Source organism: Ranitomeya variabilis, chromosome 5 (genome assembly GCF_051348905.1).
Source record: "Ranitomeya variabilis isolate aRanVar5 chromosome 5, aRanVar5.hap1, whole genome shotgun sequence".
In the NCBI taxonomy this organism is placed as follows: Eukaryota; Metazoa; Chordata; class Amphibia; order Anura; family Dendrobatidae; genus Ranitomeya; species Ranitomeya variabilis.
In genome coordinates this window covers 544688076-544713013 of record NC_135236.1, presented here as the reverse complement: position 1 = coordinate 544713013, position 24938 = coordinate 544688076, and the positions used below count along the sequence as shown (strand labels likewise).

The window sequence follows — 24938 nt, the reverse complement described above, 5'->3', positions numbered from 1 at the left end:
AACTGGCGGAGAGCCAGTCTGATTGCCCGAATCTCTAGGATGTTGATGGGCAGCTGGGATTCCTGCGGGGACCAGCGACCCTGAGTCGAGTGACGTTGGAACACTGCACCCCAGCCGAAGAGACTGGCGTCCGTTGTGACAACCAGCCAGTGCACCGGAAGGAAAGACTTCCCCCGAGTCAGGGAGGACCTCTTGGTCCACCACCTGAGGGACTGCCTGATTGGGCGAGGGAGCAGGAGACGGCGGTCGAGCGAGGCGGGATTCCTGTCCCATACTGTTAGAAGGGCATGTTGAAGGGGACGGAGGTGAAAAACAGCAAAGGGCACTGCCTCCATCGCTGCCACCATCCTGCCGAGTACCCTCATGGAGAAACGTAGGGAGTGAGGGCGAGGTTGGGTAAGTTTTCGGACTTCTCTCTGAAGAGTGGATACCTTTTCCTGAGGTAGGAGTACCAGACCTTGAGAGGTGTCTAAAATCATTCCCAGGTAGGAAATGGTTTGAGCCGGGACTGGGGAAGATTTCCTGAAGTTGATTTTCCAACCCAGACGCAAAAAGGTATTTATAGTGACGTCCACTGCCTCTGAGCAGGATCGAAAGGAGGGGCCTTTTATGAGGATGTCGTCCAAGTAGGGCAGCACCACTATGCCTCGAGCATGGAGAATGGCCACGGCAGCTGCCATGACCTTGGTGAACACCCGAGGAGCGGTGGCCAGCCCGAAGGGTAGGGCGACAAACTGAAAATGGTGCCCCTGGACCGCGAAGCGGAGGAAGCGCTGATGAGACGGTAGGATGGGAATGTGCAGGTACGCGTCTTGAACATCTAGAGATGCAAGGAACTCGCCCTCTTCCAGAGAGGCAATTACCGAGCGGAGGGACTCCATACGGAATTGACGAACGCGGACGTATTTGTTTAGAAGCTTGAGGTCTAATATTGGACGTACTGAGCCGTCCTTCTTTGGTACAATGAAAAGATTGGAATAGAAACCTTGGTACCTCTCGTTCTGAGGTACCGGGATGATGACCCCGTCTTCCCATAGCGACCTTATGGCCTGGAAAAACTGACAGACCCTTGCCCTGGGAGGAGGGGACTGAAAGAAACGAGATGGGGGAATAGAGACAAACTCTATCTTGTAACCGAAGGACACTAGGTCGCGGACCCATCGGTCGGGAACTACCGAGAGCCACGCATCCCGAAAGAAGAGTAGGCGGCCGCCTACTCTGTCGGTGTCCTTCGGCGTTTGCCCAAAGTCATTGAGGTGGAGACCTGTTAGGTCTGGGCCCTCGGGATCCCTGTTGTCTGGGTCTGCCTCTCCAAGTGGGAGAAGGTTTGAAAGACGGCTGGGAGGCTCTGTCCTTGCGCTGACCTCTCCCGACGCTGGGTGGTGCGGAGGAGGGATTAGACCAATTGGAGCCGAAACGGAAATATCGGCCTCGGCCCTGTTGGTTGCGAAAGGGGCGAAAAGTACGTTGCTGGGGAAGGAATTTGCTCTTTCCTCCTGTGGAGTCTGCGATGATTTTGTCTAGTTTATCCCCAAATAGGCGTTCGCCTTGGTATGGGAGAGACGTGAGGGATTTTTTGGATCCTGAGTCCGCTTTCCAGTCCCTGAGCCAAAGGGATCTGCGGATCGTGACAGCATTGGCCGCTGCCTGTGAGGCACAGTTGGCCGCATCTAGGGATGCGGAAACTACAAAATCCCCCGCTCTGGCGATCTGAGTTGCCAGGTGAGAAATTCCTGGGGGTAAGTCGGCACGTAGTGCTGTAGAGGACAAAGACTCGGCCCAATGGGACATGGCTTTTGCAACCCAAGTGGCGGCAAAAGAGGGAAAGAGAGAAGCTGAGGAGGCTTCAAAAGCCGATCGAGCCATCTGTTCTATTTGTCTATCGGTGGGATGCTTGATGGACGCACCCTCAGAGGAGGATAGAACCGCCTTGGTGGCTAGCCGCGACACTGGCAGGTCCACGGAAGGTGACTGAGACCACTCCTTAGCCAGGTCCTGTGCAAACGGATACTTCAATTGCATAGCCTTCTGACCTGAGAAACGTTTATCCGGACGGACTCTATGGAGATCCACAATGTCCTTGAATTGAGGGTGCGTAGGAAAAAATTTATGAGGCTTTGTGGTTCGCCCGAATGACACGGGATGAACCGCCTTGGACGGGGTTTCCTCCTCTAACTGTAGCGTCTGGCTTACGGATTCTATGAGAGAATCTAGAGTCTCTTGGTCGTGACGATACTCTGGGGAGCAGGACGTGCTGGATGCGTCGTCCGGAAAAGATTCCCTGCTATGAGTAGGGGATGAGTGACGAGAGACCTCGCTCTCTGAGCCGGAGGGCTGATCACGGACCGGAGATATCACCCTGGACCTCTTCCTAGATGAGTGAGGGCTTCTGGAAACGGTACGACCTCTAGGCCGAGAGGGGTTCTTAGACCGCGTTACATCATCCGTGGAAGTGCCCTGGGTAAGAGACGGCTCACGGAGGGACTGTATCGTCCTTTCCAAGGATGCCACAGATCGAGCAAGAGAGGACGCCCATGCGGGGGTACTAGGCTCACTACATTCCGGGACAGAGGCCGGAGTATCCTGTGCCGCAGAAATTTCGCAGGCAGTGCACAGCGGGACAGTGTGACCTCGGGGCAGAGATATTTTGCAGGAGGTGCACACAGCAAAAATAACAGAGTGGGTCTTTCCAGTCCGTTTTTGCTTAGACTGTGACATTTCTGTGATAAAGTGAGCGTACTGACAGGGGGGGAGACAATCGTACCGAGTGTGTCTCACCAAAAGTTCTGCGGTGGCCTGGCAGGGAGATCCTGAGGTCCTGTGCGCTGCGGAGCTGCAGAGCCGCCAGCGCACTTCCTGGTCCAAGATGGCCGCCGAGATGTGAGAAGAGCGCTTCTCGGGAGCGAGAAGCGCCCAGGGAGGGGGCGTGTCGTGGGCGGGCGGTGAATTCCCTGCTCTGCTTGTATGTAGGCGGGCGCTGTAGTCCGGCCCGGGCCGGTGAACTGTGGCGTCTGTGCCACCGCACCAAACAGAGCGCCATTGCCCGCCGTGCTCCCATAGAAAGATAAAGCTGCTAAGCCCTGCGGCTGCAGCGCCGCATTAATTAAGGGGTCCCTGAGCGGGCGGTCTCCTGTCAGATCGTCGGCCCATTGCACTTACCTTGTGCGATGGGACCGATGCTCCATCCACCTTCACCATGATAGGGAGAGGGTGGAGAGCTTCTGCCGCCTTGCGTCATCCGCTCTATTCAGTGGTGATTCAGAGGGCGGCTGCACGGACGCCATGTCATACTGTCCGGCTGTGCCCTGGCTCCAGGAGACTTAGGTGGATGATTAGTCCCCATGGTCGCCTGAGAGAGATGGAGGGAGATCGGAACGCTTAGGAACCGTCGCCACACTGGGAAGTGAGCCAGGGCTGGCATCCATCGTCGCGGGAAAGGATACAGGAGGAACGCTCCATGTACTTGCCCGTTGCTGGTGCGGGAGAGATCAGAGCTAAAAATTTGCCTGTCGCTCCCTTCTCTCCATTAAAAAACGAAAATTGGTGGGGTCCAGAGGACCCAAGTGCCTCCTGAGACACTAAGTAAGAACTGGCTCCGGATTGTCCAGCCCGTGGGTGTATACTGCAGGGGAGGAGTTAATCTTTTGTGTGTGTTTAACTTAGTGTCCTCCTGGTGGCAGCAGCATAACACCCATTCGTCCTGTGTCCCCCAATGATACGTAGGAGAAAACTCTATAGAAGCATCGCACATTATAAAATAGTGCTGAGAGCGTACACAAGACAGGAAAAGCCTTGTATGAACCAGGACTTTGGTTTTTTTGGATATTGGGCCAGAACTTACCAGCAATTATTTGCGTATTTTGCCTTGCGACAATCCCTTCCGGCACAGAGCCGTCATGGTCCACTACCGCCCGTGAGTCTCATGCTCCTGAAGATGTCGCGTAGACAGAGCACTTTCATCTCTTCTAATCTCTTGTGGGGCGTCACTGCCAGTGGCATACTGACAGACAGACAGCTCCCCACAGCCTAAAACCTCGTTCACAAATTCGGTATTTGGTCAGTATTTTACATCAGTACATGTAAGCCAAAACCAGGAGTGGGTGATAAATGCAGAAGTGGTGACGTGTTTCTATGATACTTTTCCTCTCCTGATTTTGGCTTGCAAATAATAATTTAAAATACTGACGAAATACTAAACGTGTGAACGTGGCCCAACATTGGGAGCAGGCTATCAATCAGTAAGATGTCAGCACAGACCAGAAGTGACAGAGCTGTTCTACTGATGTGAGGTCAACTGAAGCCAGAGAATCCAAACCTGAGCCGAAGACATGGTCACAGGGCAGAACAGGCAGGTTAGCAACTACCTGCTCGTAAGCACTTCGCTCAATAGCCAAAAAAACCCTTCCGTACCGGATAACCATTTTAAAGCTTTTTGCCCATTAACTCCTTAGTGACAGAGCCAATTATGTTCTTAATGACAGGGCCAATTTTTACAACTCTGACCACTGTCACTTTATGGGGTTATAACTCTAACGCTTCAACGGATCCCACTGATTCTGAGAACGTTTTTTCCTGACACATTGTACTTCATGGTAATGGTAACGTTTCTTAGATATGACTTGCGTTTATTTATGAAAAAAAAAAAACAAAACGTAAATATGGCAAAAATTTTGAAAAATTATTCAATTTTCAAACTTTTAATGCCCTTAGTGCCCTTAAATCAGAGTCATATTGCACAAAATAGTTAATAAATAACATTTCCCACATGTCTACTTTACATCAGCGCAATTTTGGAAACTGTTTCTTTGCTGTTAGGATGTTATAAGGGTTAAAAATTGACCAGCGATTTCTCATTTTTCCCAACAAAATTTACAAAACCATTTTTTAGGGACCACCTCACATTTGAAGTGAGTTCAGGGGTCAATATGACAGAAAATACCCAAAAGTGACATCATTCTAAAAACTGCAGCCCTCAGGCTATGTGCACAAGTTGCAGATTTCTGTGCTGATTTTTCAGCACCGTTTTTGCAAAATCTGCAGGTAAAACGCACTGCGTTTTACCTGCGGATTTCACCTGCGGTTTTACACCTGCAGATTTCTATTATGGAACAGGTGTAAACCGCTGCAGAATCAGCACAAAGAATTGACATGCTGCGGAAAATACAACGCAGCGTTTAAGTGCAGTATTTTCCGCACCATGGGCACTGCAGATTTGGTTATCCATAGGTTTACATGGTACTGTAAACCACATGGAAAACAGCTGTGAATCTGCAGCGGCCAATCCGCTGCGGATCCGCAGCCAAATCCGCAACGTCTGCACATAGCCTCAAGGTGCTCAAAACCACATTCAAGAAGTTTATTAACGATTCAGGTGCTTCACAGGAACTAATGCAATGTGGAAGGAAAAAAATGAACATTTTACTTTTTTCACAAAAAAAATAATTTAGACCCAAACGTTTTCGTTTTCTCAAGGGTAACAGGAGAAATTGCACAACTAATGTTCTGCTCCATTTTCTCCTTAGTATGCAGATATCCCGTATATGGGGAAAAGCTACTGTTTGGGGGCATGGAAGGGATCAGAAGAGAGGGAGCACCGTTTAACTTTTTGAACCCAAAATTGGCTGGAATCAATGGCGAGCGCCATGTCGCGTTTGGAGACCACCTGATGTACCTAAACAGTGGAAACTCCCCAATTCAAACTCCAACCCTAACACAGCCCTACCTGTGACCCTAATCCCAACACCCCAATCATAACCCCAACACCCCAATCGTAACCCCCAACACCCCAATCGTAACCCCCAACACCCCAATCGTAACCCCCAACACCCCAATCGTAACCCCCAACACCCCAATCGTAACCCCCAACACCCCAATCGTAACCCCCAACACCCCAATCGTAACCCCCAACACCACAACAGTAACCCCAACACTAGCCACAATCCTAACCCCAACCCTAACGGAAATAAATACATCTTTATTTTATTATTTTTACCTAACTAAGGGGGTGATATAGGGGGTTTAATTTACTATTTTATTTTTTTTTTGATCACTGTGATAGACCCTATCAGGTCTATCACGGTGATCAAAATGAACCAATATGAAAAATCTATTGTTGCCGGGTGCCGGCCGGTGGATCTCTGTGGGCCCACTGCGAATGTGCCCACCATTTTCTTCCAGGAAGACGACGCCAAGGTCCGGGGAACAGAGCCGGAGGGTCCAGTGTTACCAGAGGTACTTGGGAGGTGGTGGGCTTGGGGGACCCCATTTCTCTCTCCTCTGGTATGCTAGATCATATCAGAGGAGAACGAAATTAAAGGGAAATCTGATTTTATTTTTTTTGCAAGATCACGAGACTGGGGACAGTAAAAACCGACCCGAATCATGTTCTCCAGGGTCTCAGATACCCCCAGTAGCCAAGACCCTGGAGATTTTCCCGATGCTGGGGGGAGCTATAACCTTATTTCTCAGCGCCGCTAAAAAGCGGTGCTGAGGAGTAAGTACCCTTAACTGCCACCGTTAAAAGGAGTATCGTCAGTCGTAAAGGGGTTAAATATATAAGTGGTACTGTTTTCCTGTTACCTACACTTATCCGACACTCATAGGACACTGCACCTTTCTCCTATCCTGGTGCTCACACCCTTCCTATTCAGCAGATCTGTAGAAGGTTGTTATTTCTGCACTTACGTACAGTTTACATATGAAGAATCTAACATCACTACATCAATACTTACCAAAGCATCTGCATTGTGCTTGAGCTTCTTTGCTTCTTGTAAATAATGGTCAGCCGAATGATTCCTGGGAGGAGAAGACAAAACCATGAGATAAAATATACAAAAATAATCCAATTATGAGTTGTTTCTAACTACCTCTGAAATAACTATAGCGATCAGCTGCAAATTACATGCAAGTCTGTATGAACTGGCGACTTATTTTTCTCATAGTAAAGTGCTGTATTTTTGCGGTAAACAATAATTCACTTGTAAGACCCTTAAAATGCATTTTTACAGACACAGAGTGCATGCAATTACTACGCAGCGCTATTAACCGGCTTCACCAGCTGTGTGTAGGTCGGGCTATCACTGGTCACAATGTTCTGGCACATGCTTGTGACATGCCGTTACATTTCAGGATGAGATCACCCTCTTAATCTGCTTTTATTACTATACTACAGCCGATACTCATTTTAAAAACTCCAGTAACAATAAATTTTGTTAACTATTAGCCAATGATCATTTTAACAAGACAACTCATCTGTAATAAAAACCATGTAGGAGGTAGATTTTTTTCTTTCAATTAAACTGGTAAGAATTCGTAATTTAGTCATCTGGCCGAACCATCTTTCCTCCATAGTCAGGAGCTCTAACTCTGCTGAACGCTCCTGTGTTCTCTATGTGAGAGACTTTCATACAGATGTTCTTGCCGGTAACTAAAAAGGATCAACAGTGTGTAACCAAGACATGTTGAGTCCATAACTCCCCCCAACATCAACTGTTGGGAGACCCCTACACATAGTCTAATGTGAATGTGGGCCTTAGCACTATATAGTAAAACTGGTGCCCAGTGAAAGTTGTTTCATCTACCAGTATTCCACATCCAGATTTCCACTTCCAACATTTAATTAAAACACTACCAAAAACCACACAAATATTCACATTACCTGTCTTCAAAAGTTAGCTTTGCTCTCCGGGATTTGTTATCAATGGGTGGTATAAAGGCAACAGTAGCAGAAATACTTGAGGCTTTCTCCTAGAAAGTAAAGTTTCTCCATTAGTATTAGAGCAGATCTCCGCTCCTGGGTACTACAAATGAACAGGAGATCATCTGCGTGCACAAGAGTGACCACTAAGAAGTGTAAGGAGCTGCGTTGTTACACCTCCCTACAGTTCATATCTGAGCAGACGTAAGCTGATGGTGTCAGGCGCTCCACCAAATATTGATGGCCTATCCCAAGTATAGGTCCTCAATATGTTAGTCCTAAACAGCCACTCTAACAAGATTATAATGCTCAGAACACAACAGGGCAAAGATGATGCTGACTCCTTTACCTTGTGTTCCTTTGTAGTGTTGGAGGACTTCCCTTCAGTCTTTCTTTGCTTGGCGGAAGAATTACTTTTGCTGCTGCCATCTTTAGTGCTGCCACTACTGCCGGACTTCAGGGATGATGATGAGCTGACTGTTCTCTTCCGCTCACTCTTAGTATCTTTTTGTACAGCGGGTGGAGCAGGGGAGGGAAGTGGATCTTTTTCTTTTACTGGATTAGGTTTTGTTGACCTATAACAGTACATGCATTAACTAAAACTACAGTAATCATGATGCTACAAAGAGTTAGGGGAAGAGAATATGAATGGGCTTACACACTACAATTCTGAAAAGATCTGGTGATTAGGTTTGGGCAATAAAGTTTTGATAGAACATCAATCATTCTTTTAGGACTGATCGTAATTTGACAATTGGGCGCCATTTATTTCAATAATGAAGACCTAAATGTCTGTCCACAAGCAATGATAGATAATCGAAATGTCTTCTAAGTGTTTACTTCACTCACACCCCTGCAGGAAATGGAGGTCCCATGAGGCTCCTTTTTAACTCACATTTAAAGCCTACATTGAGAACATAAAAATGGTATATATGGCCCATAAACTTCCACTACATACCTTGCCTTCCAATAAAATACTGTTGCTGTCTATTGCACCATTCTATAGGGTAAAAAGGCATATTGACATACACAGGCCCAATGAAGGACAAAGGGACACTTTTAGGCCTCAGACAGGTAACGGAGGTTTATGAATACATTTGGTGCGGAAGCCCCAAGGTTTTACAGGCATGTGTTTGACACGTGCTGGCTGTAAATGTGAATATGGACTAAATATAAATGCTGCTTTAAGGTCCAAACTTGCTTCATTTAATGAGAAGAATCACTGGCTGGGACAATCAGAATCTTTCCCCCTATGTACCACCACCGACAGACATTAATCAACTCACTCTCTGCTGGACGTCTTGTGGCTTGATGATTTCTCCTCCAGTTTCTGTTTTTTGCTTTCATTACTCCTGACCTCTTCTTCATTCTGAAAGGAACAAGCACAAAAATCCTCTAAAATACAGTTAAAACGGTTTGGATTTCTTGATTGAAAAGGTAACCTAAAGGCAACTCCATACTGTAAGTGTGAGTGACCCTATATTGCTATTGCACTGGGGCCAATGCTGTGTGTCAGCCCATGGAACTAAGAGAAAAAGCGCATCCTGAAAAGTTATGGCCACATTTCACTTGGCCCTTATTCCAGCACATGAAGAGCATGCAATCTTTACAATGATATTCCAGTGTCGGCGTCTGAAAACCATTGGTAATGGGTTTTGTTTCGTTGTGAAATCAATAACCGTAAATATATTAATAAATCCGGGCTATCAAGTTTGGCAATTTTGTTAAATTTACTTTCAAGAAAATATCACCTGCCACATCTCATGACTCAAGTAAATCATTTGAAAAGAGGAATTGTGTAGAATTGATTTAAAGGGTGACTCCAGGAAGAAAAATGTAAAATTCAATATTTGGCCAGTCACATGGGTCTACAGCTCAACAAACCCTATGTAGAAGCAGTCTGTATGTAGCCATTTCAGGAATGTCCATTGTCGTCTGGTAGGCAGCAGCAGATGCTTGTGTTGGACTCGACAACTTGATCACTAAACACTGGCAAGAAATCTGCAGTTTATGGCAGTTCTATTATTCTCCAGGCAAGTCCTGCACGAACAGTGGTCAAGAGGTCTAGGCCAACACAGGCTTCAGCTGTGACCCAGTAGGTGACATTGGGGAGAATGGTAGGCAACACTGAGTTAAACATCAGCGACATTCAGCTTTTCCTCAAAAGCAGAAGCCAATATACACAGATAGGGAAACCAAAATTTAATTACAGAAAAATCTAGTCTAGCTATCAAGAGGTCTTTCATATAGATTTTTAGGTTTAGTTTATGTTCTAGTCTTTGAACCCTAAAGCCTCATTCAGACGTCCACGTATGGACTGTATAGGCTGGCAGCAGGTCTCCGGACCCGAACTTGATAGCCTCATATAGCCCCATGACGGTCAAGATCAGATCAAGAGACCCGCGGTTAGCTCATGCATCACAATCCACACACGGACATTTGAAAAACTTAGATTTGGGGACTAAAGACAATTCCACTTAACTCTGAAGGCCTTTTAGCACCTTACTGAAAAAGCTAATTTGGATGTCAAATTTTAGAAATCTGACCAGTGTCACCTCATGTGGTAAAAACTCTGGAACGCTTCAACGGGTCCCATAGATTCTGAGAAGGTTTTCTCGTGACTTATTGTACTTCACAATAGTGGTAAAATTAGTTTGATATGACTTGCATTTATTTGTGAAAATGTCACAATTTTCAATCTTTATATCCTTAACCCCTTCCTGAAATGTACTGTATATGTACAGTGCTGCAGGAGCTGCTTTCCTGCAAAAAGCTGTACATATACGTCTCGATTGTGCGGGCTCACGCTGAGCCGACACTGCAGCAACGCCCTCGATCGGTGCTAACACCAATAGACGTTTAACCCCTCTGATGCCACTATCAATAGTGACAGCAACATCGAGGAGCATCACACGGAGTGAGCTCCCTGTCTTCTCACATCAGCACAACGCGATGCGAAGGTCTCCATGGTGACCCAGCACAACCCTAACCCTGAGCTCAACACAGCCCAATCCCAACCCTAACCGGAAAGAACAAAGCCCAATCCCAAGAAAGAACCCAACCCTAACCCTGATCCCAACTATAAGGGAGACCTCAGACCCAAACCGAATCCTAAATTGGAGCCTAACCCTGACCCAAAGTCCAATCCCCAAACGCTGAGTCCAATCTCCAGCACAATTCCCAAAGCCAACCCTGAGCTCGAGGCCAACCCTGAGCCCGAGCCTAATGGCAAAGAATGAAAGGAAGATATAAGGGGATGACATGGGGGGGTGATTTACTAATTATTGGCTTTTGTTCATTGTGATAGACCCTAGCACAATGATCCAAGTCCAGAACCAACAGGAAAATTCCCTGCTGTTGCAAGGTGCACATATACCTGACTTTTTTTCAGGAAGAGGATGCGGAGGGCCAGGGGGAGGGAGCTTGGGGACATCATTTCTCTCCTGCCATGTATATGTCAGACGAGAGAAAATGTATTTTTTTTACGTGATAACTGTGATCACATGATGATTTCCCGATCCTGATCGTGTTTCTCCAGGGTCTCATCTGCCCCTGGTAGCTGAAATTCAGGAGATCTTGGGACTCTGGTGGTGGTGGTGGGGTGGCGCTATACCCTTATTGCTGATCACCGTTTTAAAACGGCAAGATGAGGGAAATAATGCCCCTTAGCGGCCATATTAATCAGCATCGGCGGTCGTTAAGGGGTTAAATAATACTGGTAAAATAAACATTGAAACTCAACATCATAGCACAAAAGTGATGTTGGAGAGTGAAGGAAATACAGCAAAGTTTGCAGTAATGTACAATGTTCTCAGGACTAACCTTGTGTTTCCGCTTTCCCTTGCTGGAAGGTTTTTCTGTCTGTTTTTGAGTTTCTTTTGGATGTTTCTCTGTCGCAATCTTTTCCACCTTCGGTGGTTCAGTCTCTTTAAAAGGCCTCCCTGGTATCCGCGATAACAGGCTTAACTCAATTTTAACAATAAGAGGGTATCTGTCCTCAGGCTCACTTAAAGGGGAAAGAAGCTCTTTCTCTTCCATAGGAGAGAACAATCGTTGCCGAAAAACGGTATCTTCCTCCTCAATGGAGGGTTTAGCAGGAGGAGTCCTATTGCTCTCAGAATATTTGGGGGTTTGGGATGAAGGCGGAAGGCTTTCATTTTCATCAGAATCAGAAGATGAGGTATCAGTGTCAATAAACTCCTTGGATTTTTGAGTGGGTTTACTAGAGTTCTTGTTGTACTTTTTCCTTTCTGCAGCAGGCCGTGGTGATGACTTGGTTTCTTTTTTGATATTGGGCTTTCTGGACCCTTTTGTGGCTGCTTTATGGCGGTTAGCAGGCAGATTGGTGGTTGTTTCTGCTGTTGTTACACTTTCAATTTTGAGCTCTCGCCTCGGAGCCTCGACAGTTGTCTTTTCAAGTTTTTTTGGTTGTTTCTTACCGACATTTCTTCTCTGAGATGTACTTTCACTTTGAGCTGGAGACTTTTGCCTCCCCCGACTGCCCTCTGACCCTTTTTGGGCTGTCTTGGAGTCTCTCACTGGGGTAGAGTTGTTAGACTCCTTGGGCCCACTTGTTTCTGTATAACTTGCTCCGGATACCTGCTCCTGCACATCCTTTTTGTAACCTTGTGAGGATGGAATATTACTTTCTACTGAAGATGCAGGAGACACTTTATGTGGATTAACTTTATTAAGCCAATTGTCCAATTGCCATTTATTTGATGGTGGAGGCTCCGGCTTAAAAGGAAAGAAATAGAATGTGATCAGCAAAAGACTACTGAAAGTGGCAAAGACAAGCGCAAACATGCAAAAGTAAATATCCAAAATAAAAACACAGAAACAAGAAATAAAGCAAAGACTTTTGGCTCAGCCACTTTATGTAAAATCTCTATTTAGCACTAAATCCCTTCAAAGAGTAGCCTTTAAAAATGAAAATACGAGCCTAAATTAACATGCTAGAGGACAAATGTGGCAGAAATGAGAGACCTATAAAGACCTCCTGTATATCAGTAATCAAGTGGTTCCCAAATCCTTAGATCACTTGATAGATGAAGACAGAAATCAGAACATTTACTGCACTCTACTACTACTCCTCATTAGAAAGGGTGAAATCTGCATCATAAATTTACTTGCTGCAGATATTTCTCTGGATTGTGTGGTTGAGATTCCACAAAATACAAACCATATTTTCTGCAAGTATATCTGTGGCAAAAATTTTGCTGCATATTCAACCCAAGTAGATGTATCCTCAAGATAGACCTGAGCACCGGAACCTGGGTCATGAAAGTGCCAAGTCAACAGCGAGGTTGGACTTTTTGCCCAATTGGTAATGTTCCTTCCAAGCTCAGCTAATGAACTGAACAGCGATATCAAGTTTATGACTGAAAAAGCCACTAATGCCTGGAGTTTGGAAAAGCGTTACCTAAATTAGCGGGCAGTGATAGAAAGGACTGACCACAGAAGACAGCAGCCATGCACAGAAAACTACGGTTACTAGATTCCTTTTCAAGACAATAGCCACATACCCCTTTTTGTGACCACAATTTCCACCTGATCTCAGGCACAGGGAACAAAGATGCAGAAGCTCACAGAACATGAGAGTAAAGACAAGGTTCCTGAAGGCCTGTTTGAGCAGTTGCATGTCAAAGTTCAGGTAGAAGAGGTTTTCGTGGCACATTTAATAAACTGGAGTTTATGTTTTTATCTTTACAATAAAGCTATAGACTTATGCAGGGCAGAATTTCTTTGAGTGGGATAAATCTATAATCATTTGTGGTATTGCATGGATAGAGATAGATAGGTCGATAGATAATATATAGAGATATAGATACCAACACAGACAGAGCTACAAGCCCAGAGAAGACAGACTGTGCCTACACTGTGACCTGGAAGATGAGACCCACTTCCTGCTACACTGCACCAAATACTCAGCAGTGAGGGACACTCACTTCAGGAGACTGTCCGCTCTCTTCCCGGATTTCAGCTCCATGAAGGAGAAAACATATCCTGCTGGGTGAAGAAGAGAGTGCAGTGGAGATAGCAGCGCAGTATGTGAGCGCGTGCCATAGACTGCGAGAAGGACAACCATGATATGCCATGGAATTCCTTATCCCCACCCTGTACTCCATCCATCGTTCACACAGTCCCTACTCCCTGTTCCCTACTGTACACGTGCTTTGGTAAAACTAATGTTTATTTAAGGCTGAGTCACATATAACGATATCGTTAACGATATCGTTGTAACGTCACGCTTTTGGTGACGTAGCAACGATCCCGCCAACGATCTCGTTATGTGTGACACCGACCAACGATCAGGCACCTGCTGGGAGATCGTTGGTCGATGGGAATGATCAGGACTTTTTTTTGGTCGCTGATCACCCGCTGTCATTGCTGGATCGGCGTGTGTGACGCCGATCCAGCGATGTGTTCACTTGTAACCAGGGTAAATAACGGGTTACTAAGTGCAGGGCCGCGCTTAGTAACCCGATATTTACCCTGGTTACCATTGTAAAAGTTTAAAAAAACAAAAAACAGTACATACTCACATTCTGATGTCTGTCACGTCCCCCGGCGTCCACAGGGTTAAAACGGCTTTCGGCAAGAGTGCTGCTATGCACACGCTGCTGCCGAGAGCTTCCCTGCGCTGACTGTGTCAGCGCCGGCCGTAAAGCAGAGAACAGCGGTGACGTCACCGCTGTTACTGCCGGCGCTGACACATTCAGTGCAGGTCCACAATATATCCAGAAACAAAGAAAGAAAAAAGATCACCTCCGCACAGCTGCAGCCAAACTAACCACCTAGCATAACAATCAAAATAATGCTGAGAGTCCCACACGGCAGCTCCAGTGGTGCAGTATCCAAGGAAAACAAGACGATAAATATCCAAATGTATAAGAGAGGAACGCACTCACCGGGCAGGTAAAATCCAATCCTTTATTGCAGCATGATAAACTTAGCAGGGAGGGGAGTGGAGGATGACGGACGACGGCCGTTTCACGCTGACGAGCGCTTCTACGGGTCCTGACAACAGGACCCGTAGAAGCGCTCGTCAGCGTGAAACGGCCGTCGTCCGTCATCCTCCACTCCCCTCCCTGCTAAGTTTATCCATGCTGCAATAAAGGATTGGATTTAACCTGCCCGGTGAGTGCGTTCCTCTCTTCTTATACATTTGGACATTCAGTGCAGGGAAGCTCTTGGCAGCAGCGCGTGCATAGCAGCGCTCTTGCCGAAAGCAGTTTTAACCCTGTGGACGCCGGCGGGGGACGTGACAGACATCAGAATGTGAGTATGTACTGTTTTGTGTTTTTACTTTTACAATGGTAACCAGGGTAAATATCGGGTTACTAAGCGCGGCCCTGCACTTAGTAACCCGATGTTTACCCTGGTTACCGGGGTGCTGCAGGGGGACTTCGGCATCGTTGAAGACAGTTTCAACGATGCCGAAGTCGTTCCCCTGATCGTTGGTCGCTGGAGAGAGCTGTCTGTGTGACAGCTCCCCAGCGACCACACAACGACTTACCAACGGTCACGGCCAGGTCGTATTGCTGGTCATGATCGTTGGTAAGTCGTTTAGTGTAACGGTACCTTTAGTCCTGCCAATAAAGCTTCTTTGAATTTAATATAGATTAGATAGATAGATAGATAGATAGATATCTCTACATATATAAATATACATATACACACACACACACACACAGGTCCATAGTTCTGATTTTTACCTCTGGAGAGGCACTGCGGGAGGGTTCATTGGCCTCACTATCACTGGAGCTGCTTTCACTTTCGGAATCTGATCCGGAGCTGCTCTCTGATCCACTGTGACTGCTTGAATCGTCCCTGGAGTTCTCCGCTCCTTCGCTATTGGGCTGTGATGGCTCAGAGTTACTGAAAAAAAGACAGAATAAAAAAAAATCGTATGGGAATGTTCATATTTTTCTTAATTGCAACATAACATTAAACATGTACAGTAAGATAATGCTCTTTTCTTTATATTAAGAGGACTGCACAACTGTCCCAGAGATTATTTAAAGTCACATAACAGTCCCTAGCGCAAATGGAGAACAAAAATATGGCCTCTCCCCCTTATACAGGGATCCATTCCAAAAAAATAAAAACCATGAGTACAGGCCAGCAGATCCTGGGGCAGCCAAGCCTTCTCAGTATATCACCTGCTATAGCTGCAGTTTACAATCCAGAGCTTCTCTCCCTCCTGGGGACAGGAAACTGGCAGCCACTTTGGAGATATTATAGAACCGGTTTGTCATCCAGTTCATAAGATGGCAAATTATACACATATATCCTCATGTGCACTTCCCTGTGGCTACCTGCTGTATATTACTCATAGTGTCAACCTTTACTCCTGGGTTTTTACTCATTTCAATATAGGCTATTGCAGTAAAAAAAAATTTCAACACCATACCCTGACGAATCTATATGTACATGCTGTAAAAAGGTGAATATATGTGATAAAGTACTGTAAATAAAAGCAATTCATGGACATCATTCCCAGAATTAATCCCCAGTTCTTCACACTTACCTTCCTGGTGTGTTGGTTGGTACAGTCTTATCACAGTCCTGAAAGAAAACAAAGAACCAACATGAAATCACAGCAGTACTAGGATCACACCAGCCATGTCTAAATAGCATTGCCCATTGCTGGGCAGCCGAGTGGGCAAGCACATAACAACGCAGCTATATGCCCGGCCTCGTGAAGGTTTCATTATACAGAAATAAGTATACATAATGAAATGAGCAGCAGTCCGGCACGATGATGGTCACGTGTCGCTAGGTGGAGTTACTGTAGTACATGTAATTATTTATGTCACAACTGATAGAGAAATCGTAACATGCAATCTACACGTCACAGGTACCAACACAGGTAATCAGGTCAATGAAAAGCCACAAAATATAGCGAGATTCTTTATAAGGCCACTAGGTTAACCTACAATTCTATTTATCAGATGGGTTCAGAAAATCGTTTTTTGAAATACCCAATCAATAAGGTATCCGAAGTAACACTGGGGTTCCCTGTTCAGTGCCAATGGCTACAAATAGAGTGTTAAACTCTTAAAGGGGTTGTCCTCTTTTAGAAAATGTTATGTCACCTGAATGGGAGAAGACACAGATTAGATATTAGAAAAAACTTTTTGACAGTGAGGGTGATCAATGAGTGGGAGGTGGTGAGTTCTCCTTCAATGGAAGTCTTCAAACAGAGGCTGGACAGACATCTGTCTGGGATGATTTAGCTTTGAGCAGGGGGTTGGACCAGATGACCTAGGAAGTCCCTTCCAACTCTACCATTCTATAATCTGATGCGATCATTATAAAAACATAAATGGAGTACTACTTACCCTGCCAAGGTCCAGCGTCAGCTCTGCATTCACGATGATGCTGCAGCTAAGCAGCAGAGATCGTAGTAGCAGCATGGAGCCGGTGATGGACCCGGGAAGGGCAAGACATTTTTTTCAAACAATCACGTCACATGGCATAATGTTTTCTAGAGGAGGATAACCCCTTTGAGGAACCTTAATGTCTGACTTCTGGTCAGCCAAACTAGAAAAATCAGCCTAAACCTAAACTACCATATATACTCGAGTACAAGCCGACTCCAATATAAGCCGAGGCACCTAGTTTTACCACAAAAAAAACTGGGAAAACGTATTAACTCGAGTATAAGCCTGGTATGCATGGCCCCTCATCCCCATCCTGATATGCATGGCCCCCTCATCCCCATCCTGGTATGCATGGCCCCCTCATCCCCATCCTGGTATGCATGGCCCCCTCATCCCCATCCTGGTATGCATGGCACCTTTATCCCTATGCTGGTATGCATGGCCCCCTCATCCCTATCCTGGTATGCATGGCTCCTCATCCCTATCCTGGTGTGCATGCCCCCTCATCCCTATCCTGGCATGTATGGCCCCCTCATCCCTATCCTGGCATGCATGGCCCCCTCATCCCTATCCTGGCATGCATGGCCCCCTCATCCCTATCCTGGTATGCATGGCCCCCTCATCCCCATCCTGGTATGCATGGCCCCCTCATCCCCATCCTGGTATGCATGGCACCTTTATCCCTATGCTGGTATGCATGGCCCCCTCATCCCTATCCTGGTATGCATGGCTCCTCATCCCTATCCTGGTGTGCATGCCCCCTCATCCCTATCCTGGCATGTATGGCCCCCTCATCCCTATCCTGGCATGCATGGCCCCCTCATCCCTATCCTGGTATGCATGGCTCCCTCATCCCTATCCTGGTATGCATGGCTCCCTCATCCCTATCCTGGTATGTACCGCCCCCTCATCCCTATCCTGGTATGTACCGCCCCCTCATCCCTATCCTGGTATGCATGGCTCCTCATCCCCATCCTGGAATGCATGGCTCCCTCATCCCTATCCTGGTATGTACCGCCCCCTCACCCCTATCCTGGTATGCATGGCTCCTCATCCCCATCCTGGAATGCATGGCCCCCTCATCCCTATCCTGGTATGCATGGCCCCCTCATCCCTATCCTGGTATGCATGGCTCCTCATCCCCATCCTGGAATGCATGGCCCCCTCATCCCTATCCTGGTATGCATGGCTCCTCATCCCTATCCTGGTATGCATGGCTCCTCATCCCCATCCTGGAATGCATGGCCCCCTCATCCCTATCCTGGTATGCATGGCTCCTCATCCCTATCCTGGTATGCATGGCTCCTCATCCCCATCCTGGAATGCATGCCCCCGCCCCCCCATCAGAAAAACAAAACAAAAAAATACAAACACCTACTTTCCTTCCCTGCAGTCCCTCGCAGCGTCTCGTTTCGATGACAGCAGCTCTCCATGGGAGTGGGGAGCAGTGAAATTTCATTCCCTTAAGTAGCAGGAACATGTGATGGCCCCGCTGCTGCAGAAATCCGGCAGCTGCGACTACTGTGCCCGTTATTAAAGAGAAAAGAATATTCACTGTGAGCGCAGTGAATATTTATTTTTCTTTAGCAGATGGCACAGGAGTTCGCTGCAGCAGGAGGCTCTGCCTCATGTGACTCGCTGCTCCGCCACGGCCATTTTCCCTCTGTCATGTGGGACCCTGACTCAAGTATAAGCCGAGGGGGCTTCTTCAGCATAAAAAATGTGCTGAAAAACTCTGCTTATACGCGAGTATATACGGTAATCAGTAAAAATCACAAATAAGTACAAACCTGTGTGCTCATAGAATACCATTGTAACAGATGCTATGCAATGTTAGTTGAATAACACCTGGACATAAAACACCCCCTCCTAAAGGGAATCTGTCACCAGGATTTGGCTACCTCATCTGAGATCAGCAAAATGCAGGGGCTGATATCCGAATTCCAGTAATGTATTACGTACTGAGCAGCTTGCTGACATTTTGATAAAATCACTGGTCTATCTGCTGTTCTAGTAGTTCTCTGAATGCTGAGCTCTATAGCCCCACACATTCCACCTAATGGCACTGTGCATAGGCAGAAAGATGAGATCAGAGGTGAGGGTATCAGGGTTATATAGAGCTCATGCTATAACACTACATGACACCAGGTTTACTAGTCCTCTAATTATAATCTCCTGCTGATAAAAGGTGATTTTATCAAAAATGTACTAAACAGCCCAATAAGTGATAAACTGCTGAAATCAGAGTCTCTGTCTACATTATGCTGCTCTCAAATTAGGTGTCAAAAATCTGGTGACAGTTTCCCTTTAAAGCACTGCTGAATAAGAGAAAGAAAGAGAGGTTGCTGGTAAAGGTACCTGATCTACATCACTATCTTCACTGCTGCTCAGCTTTAAGTCCTCCTTCAGCATGCTGGAAAACAGACAAGCAATGAATGAACACAAAACTAAGCCGAGGCTAGATGGTAGGTTTTCAGCATATACTGCCACCATGCAAGTGTAAAATAAGGCGTTTAAGACACCCCATGGTTTTAGAAGAATGAAAAAAAATTAAAATAAAAAAACACGATTTTTACTATGCATTTTTCAGATCTGAGCACCCAAGCATTAGACTGCATTCTGTACAGTCAGTGATGACTTAGCCCATATTTATTACGCGTTTCAGGCATTTTGTGGTCCTTATACAAGTAGGTGTGACCTTGGTAAAAAAAAGGGGTGTGGCTAAATGGAAAGTGGGTCTGGCAAGCAAAAATAACATTTTGTTGAAATCTAAGCCAACTAATAGGTGGAATAACCTTAGACTATCCAATCTAAAGATCCACCAAGTTCTATCAAACATCAAACCACCGTGATAAACTTGGCACATTTTAGATTTATTAGTTTTGCACTGTCTAAGAATTAGACAGTATTGATAAGCCAGACACATTGTGCTTTATTTTAGATTCTGCTTTCTTTTCCCTAGCCCTCTTGTCTTCCAAGAGTTCTAACTTTTTTTTACAATTTTCTGCTGACATAGCTGTACAAAGCGCGAGTTATAGCTCTGAACGGCAGACTTCACTTACCATATAATGTAATGAAAAAAGATATTGTGTGTGTGTGTTGGGGTAAAAAAAACAAAAAAACAAAAAAAACAACAAAACAATTCCACTACTGAACCTGCAATCAGAAGATCACTTGTTCTATATATAATACTTCAGTATTACATTTAATAGGACACATCAGTGAAGCTCAGCCCGACACTAGACAGGATAATACCAAGACAAACTCACTGCAACTTAAATGCTGTGGTCAGCAATCAATAGCAATACTTGAGGGGTTAAAAAGCAGCATCTGGAGCTAGCTTTGATCGCTGCTGTTAGAGGCAGATGCCACCTGTATAATACAGCCAGCACCTACCCTAAGAGGAGCATGCTTAGCTCTGGAGCACACTCCACGCACTCGGACAGATGGATATACAAGTCATAGAATGTCAAGGGGTTAAAGAGGTCTGATCTACTCTTGGATAAATCAGGGACCCAAAACATAGTTACAATGCAGATCATGAGATGTTCTATAAGGATAGAGAGCTTAGTGGTATTAGGAAAACTCCCTGCATGCTATTTATACTTCAGCCTATAATCCTGTGCTAGACCACAAGCTATCACCATAGCCTAGGCTTTAGGACGGGGTTATTCCAGTTACAGACAGGAAACATGGCAATCACTAGTATACAAAGTCTCCAAAAGAAGAGGCAACTTACGATTTTGGTGGATGGCCATTAGATGCTTTCGCTGATGCATTGTATCGCTCTGTTAAATACAACATGATAACTGTCAGCATACTCAGTTCATGTATACATATAAGCTCTGCACATGGTCATAACACACTTCTGGCATAATATTCTGGGGAAGCATTACTTTTACCCCTTTCTGACCTCGGACGGGATACTACGTCCAAGGTCAGAACCCCTGCTTTGATGCATCAAAGCCGGGACATATCAGCTGTTTTGAACAGCTGACATGTGCCCGCTGTTTTGAACAGCTGACATGTGCCTGCAATAGCGGCGGGTGAAATCGCAATCCACCCGTTGCTATTAACTAATTAAATGTCGCTGTCAAACGCTGACAGCGACATTTAACTAGCGCTTCCAGAGCATCCGGAAATGCGCGCATCGCTGACCGTCACATGATTGGGGGTCAGCGATGCATCGGCATAACAACCAGAGATCTCCTTGAGACCTCTATGGCTGTTGATGCTGGATTGCTACGAGCACCACCCTGTGGTCGGCGCTCATAGCAATGCAACAATTCTACTGCCCAGGAGCGATCTGAGCTTCGCTCCTATGTAGCAGAGCCGATCGAGTTGTGCCAGCATCTAGTCTCCCATGGAGGCTATTGAAGTATGGCAAAAGTTAAAAAAAAAAAAAAAGAAAGAAAAAAAAAAAATATATAAAAGTTTAAATCACCCCCCCATTCAAAATAAAATAAATTTAAAAAAAATCAAGCCTACGCATTTTTTTTTTTTTTTTTTATCGCTGGCGTTCAGAATCACACGATCTATAAAAAAAAGGGATTAAATTGATCGCTAAACAGCATAGCGAGAAAAAAAAAAAAAAAAAATCGAAAAGCCAGAATTAAGTTTATTTTTGTCTCCACGACGTTGCATTAAAATGCAATAACGGGCGATCAAAAAAACGTATCTACACCAAAATGGTATCAATAAAAACGTCAGCACGGCACGCAAAAAATAAGCACTCATCTGACCCCAGATCACGAAAAATGGAGACGCTACGGGTATCAGAAAATGGCGCAATTTTTTTTTTTTAAAACTCGTATGAACTCGTAATGACCTGGAGAATCATATTGGCTGGTCAGTTTTAGCATTTAGTGAACCTAGCAAAAAAGCCAAACAAAAAAAAAAAAATGTGGGATTGCACGTTTTTTGCAATGGTATCATTAAAAACGTCAGCTCGGCACGCAAAAAATAAGCAATCATGAAACCCCACGAAAAATGGAGATGCTACGGGTAACGGAAAATTGGAATTTAATTTTTTTCCCGTTTCCTAGTAAATGACATGGTAAAACCAATGATGTTGTTCAAAAGTACAACTCGTCCCGCAAAAAGTGAGCCCTCACATGGCCATATTGACGGAAAAATAATAATTAAAAATAAAAAAAACACTTATGACTCTGGGAAGGAGGGGAGCGAAAAACAATACCCCAGGTCATGAAGGGGTTAACCATCACAGATAGAACATACGTACTCTGATCAGAGGTGGAAAAGCTTGACTGCTGCGATTCCTAAAAAGAAAAAATATGTATATAAAAACATAAGATTTGTAAAATTAGAATATTGCATTATTTTCTTTACTTTAAGCAACTTTAATCTCTTTCCAAGATATACATATCACTCAACACAAAAGCCCCAGATTCTTTGCTTTTACACCAAAAAAGTGCTGTAAAAGGGTTGAAAAGTGGCTACATTTTGGCATAAGTTTGGAGTTGTGCCAAAATGTTGTGCCTTATGTGTTTTCACGACATTTTCTCCCAGCTACAACACAAAGGGTGGAGTTCGGTTGGGACGGAGGCATAGCACCATAGCGCATCCAATTCATGACGAGCTGTGGTGGTCCAAACATCAGAACTCTCACTCCAGTACCTGACTGGAATAAGACTTCTGGCGCAGCTCACACAGGTGTACGCCACTTGTCATACACTCCAGATTTACGAAGAGGCATGCACATCTTCATGAATCAGGAGTGTCTGACTCTACCATGCCCCTCATCAAGGCCGGGGAGAAAAATCGCCATTCTTGATGAATCCGACCCTTAATTACATATATTAACAGAGTTATCTCCTTGCCATAGAATAGTAGATAACTTATTGATAGGTGGTCTTTTGACTTCTATTGGCAGAACAGGGCACATTTATCACCGCCAGAATAAAGCATGCTCGACCACTGCTCCATTCACGTTCACTGCATTCAGCTTTTCCAGCAGCCCCATAGAGAAGGATAGCCGCAGTGGTCAGGGGTCCAACCTGCTGAGCCATTTTATAATGAGGATAAAAGTGTCCAATCTGGAACAAAAATTCCTCAATTTGGGTCCCAGTTGTTGACTTGCTGCTCTGTGAAGGATCCTTCGCCTACATAAAACACACAGGAGCAAAAGACAGTCATATAAAAACAAACCTTTGTAGGGAATGGAAATTTTGAAGGCTCAGTTTTGCATGGGGTATGAATTGCAGTCAGAGGGGGAGGCCAAGAGTGGGTCATCTCCTATAATCAAAGGAGAAGATAGGTTATAGAAAAAAAATCCAAGCAGTAATAGTAAAATATTTATACATAGTCTAATGATCCTGCTTTCCGTCTTACACTATTGCTCTAGAAATGTGGAAAGAACACATCCGACTACAAGAAGACGACGATGGCACCTCTGTGCACAGACTCATTAAGCTTTGGGATACGACACACTGGACGTCCCTTCTAATTTGGTGGAAAGTGCGTAAGTTTAATTATTGGTGCTAAGTAATATAGAAATGTTTTGGTCTTAAAGTAAACATATCATTGACAATGAAATTATAAGCTTTGAATGGCACATTTTCTGGTTAGAACTAACTATGAAATTCCTCTTGCCTGAAATCTGAAGAGAGGATATAAAATGCCATGGGGAATTTCCTAGAACCTACAGGACTGGAAAGGTGACATATAGCACTGTAGATTTTCCGAGATGATGTCATTTGCAAGAGACAGCAGAAAAGAGGACTACAGCCTCCGGGAAGACATCTAGTGATGAGCTATATACCTCATTAGTGATAGAAACTAAGACGTCACTTCAAAGATGGCACCGAAAGAGAAACCAAGTGTGGAGACCTTGGCACCAAGAACACAGCAGGAAGCCAACACTGTGTGGAGCCAGCAGAGATGGCTGCCAGGAGGGATTACTAAGAATTGCTTTGGGGCATGCAGCTGCAACCCCTCCTCCCCTACTCAGCACTACATAGGTGGGGGCTTTTGTTTTTTCTTTTAAAGGAATAAGTGACAAAAGTTTAAGTAGAAACTGAAAGACTGTAAGCCATAAAATTGTTGTCTCCTGAAAGCAAACCCCTTTAAGAAGACCGCCAGCGGGGCATTCATCAGTTCAGCAGGGGGCACTCACTTCAGGCTCCTGGAATGGACACACTATTACCAATGTAGGAAGACAAAAGGTGAATAAAAGGGCAAGTTTGTTTGTTTTTCAGCCTTTGGGGGGGGGGAAAAAAAACCTTTGAAAAGGGACAACCCAATTACAGACCTGTCACCAGTCAAGGGTGTCCAGTTTTTGCTCTCCTGAAGCCATGTGTGACCTGGAGACCTGGTGCGACTAAAGTCTAGCAATTTATATTAAAAACCTAATACAAACAACCTTTATAGCACTGCGGCCTAGTGTTTCACATGACTACCGGAGCCAATCACAGCTCAGCCTGTGGATAGTCACGGGCCATGTAATAAGCACTTATGGTTTACATAAAGCTAAGAAAACCCATATAACCACTTTAAAAAAAAAAAACCAAAACACTTACTTTTAGAATTTCATCCACACAGCTGACATCACCAGAAGCCGAGGCCTGAAACACAAAAGTCACAGGTGCTGAAATTCCTCACCTAGGAAATGGACAGTGCTAATATCGGTTTTTTGGGGTCATTTGTGCTGCTTAGACATTGATGGGGTCTCTTGTAAGGAACAGAGAAGGCTACATATGTGCGAGGCCATAAAACAAAGCTTTACATCGGGCTATCGGGAATGCAGTGTACAAAGAGAATATTCCTCATATCACAAGCACTGTTAGCTCACGTCGAGGTGATTCACCATGAGTAATATAAAGGGGACAGTGACG

At 45.2% G+C, this 24938-nt stretch overlaps 1 protein-coding gene across 2 annotated transcripts in view; it reads right to left on the bottom strand.

The window, feature by feature from the left end:
- AFF4 (ALF transcription elongation factor 4) overlaps positions 1–24938 on the bottom strand; it is a 103865-nt gene that overhangs the window by 9665 nt on the left and 69262 nt on the right. For both annotated transcript variants that reach the window (XM_077265864.1, XM_077265865.1), the window contains 12 exons: positions 24624–24668; positions 23254–23340; positions 22328–22364; positions 20825–20873; positions 19444–19498; positions 16230–16267; positions 15415–15577; positions 11519–12433; positions 8983–9065; positions 8046–8271; positions 7658–7746; positions 6732–6795 (listed from right to left, as the gene is read on the bottom strand). In XM_077265864.1, coding sequence (XP_077121979.1) covers positions 6732–6795; positions 7658–7746; positions 8046–8271; positions 8983–9065; positions 11519–12433; positions 15415–15577; positions 16230–16267; positions 19444–19498; positions 20825–20873; positions 22328–22364; positions 23254–23340; positions 24624–24668 — 1851 coding nt within the window. The remainder of the gene's footprint in view (positions 1–6731; positions 6796–7657; positions 7747–8045; positions 8272–8982; positions 9066–11518; positions 12434–15414; positions 15578–16229; positions 16268–19443; positions 19499–20824; positions 20874–22327; positions 22365–23253; positions 23341–24623; positions 24669–24938) is intronic.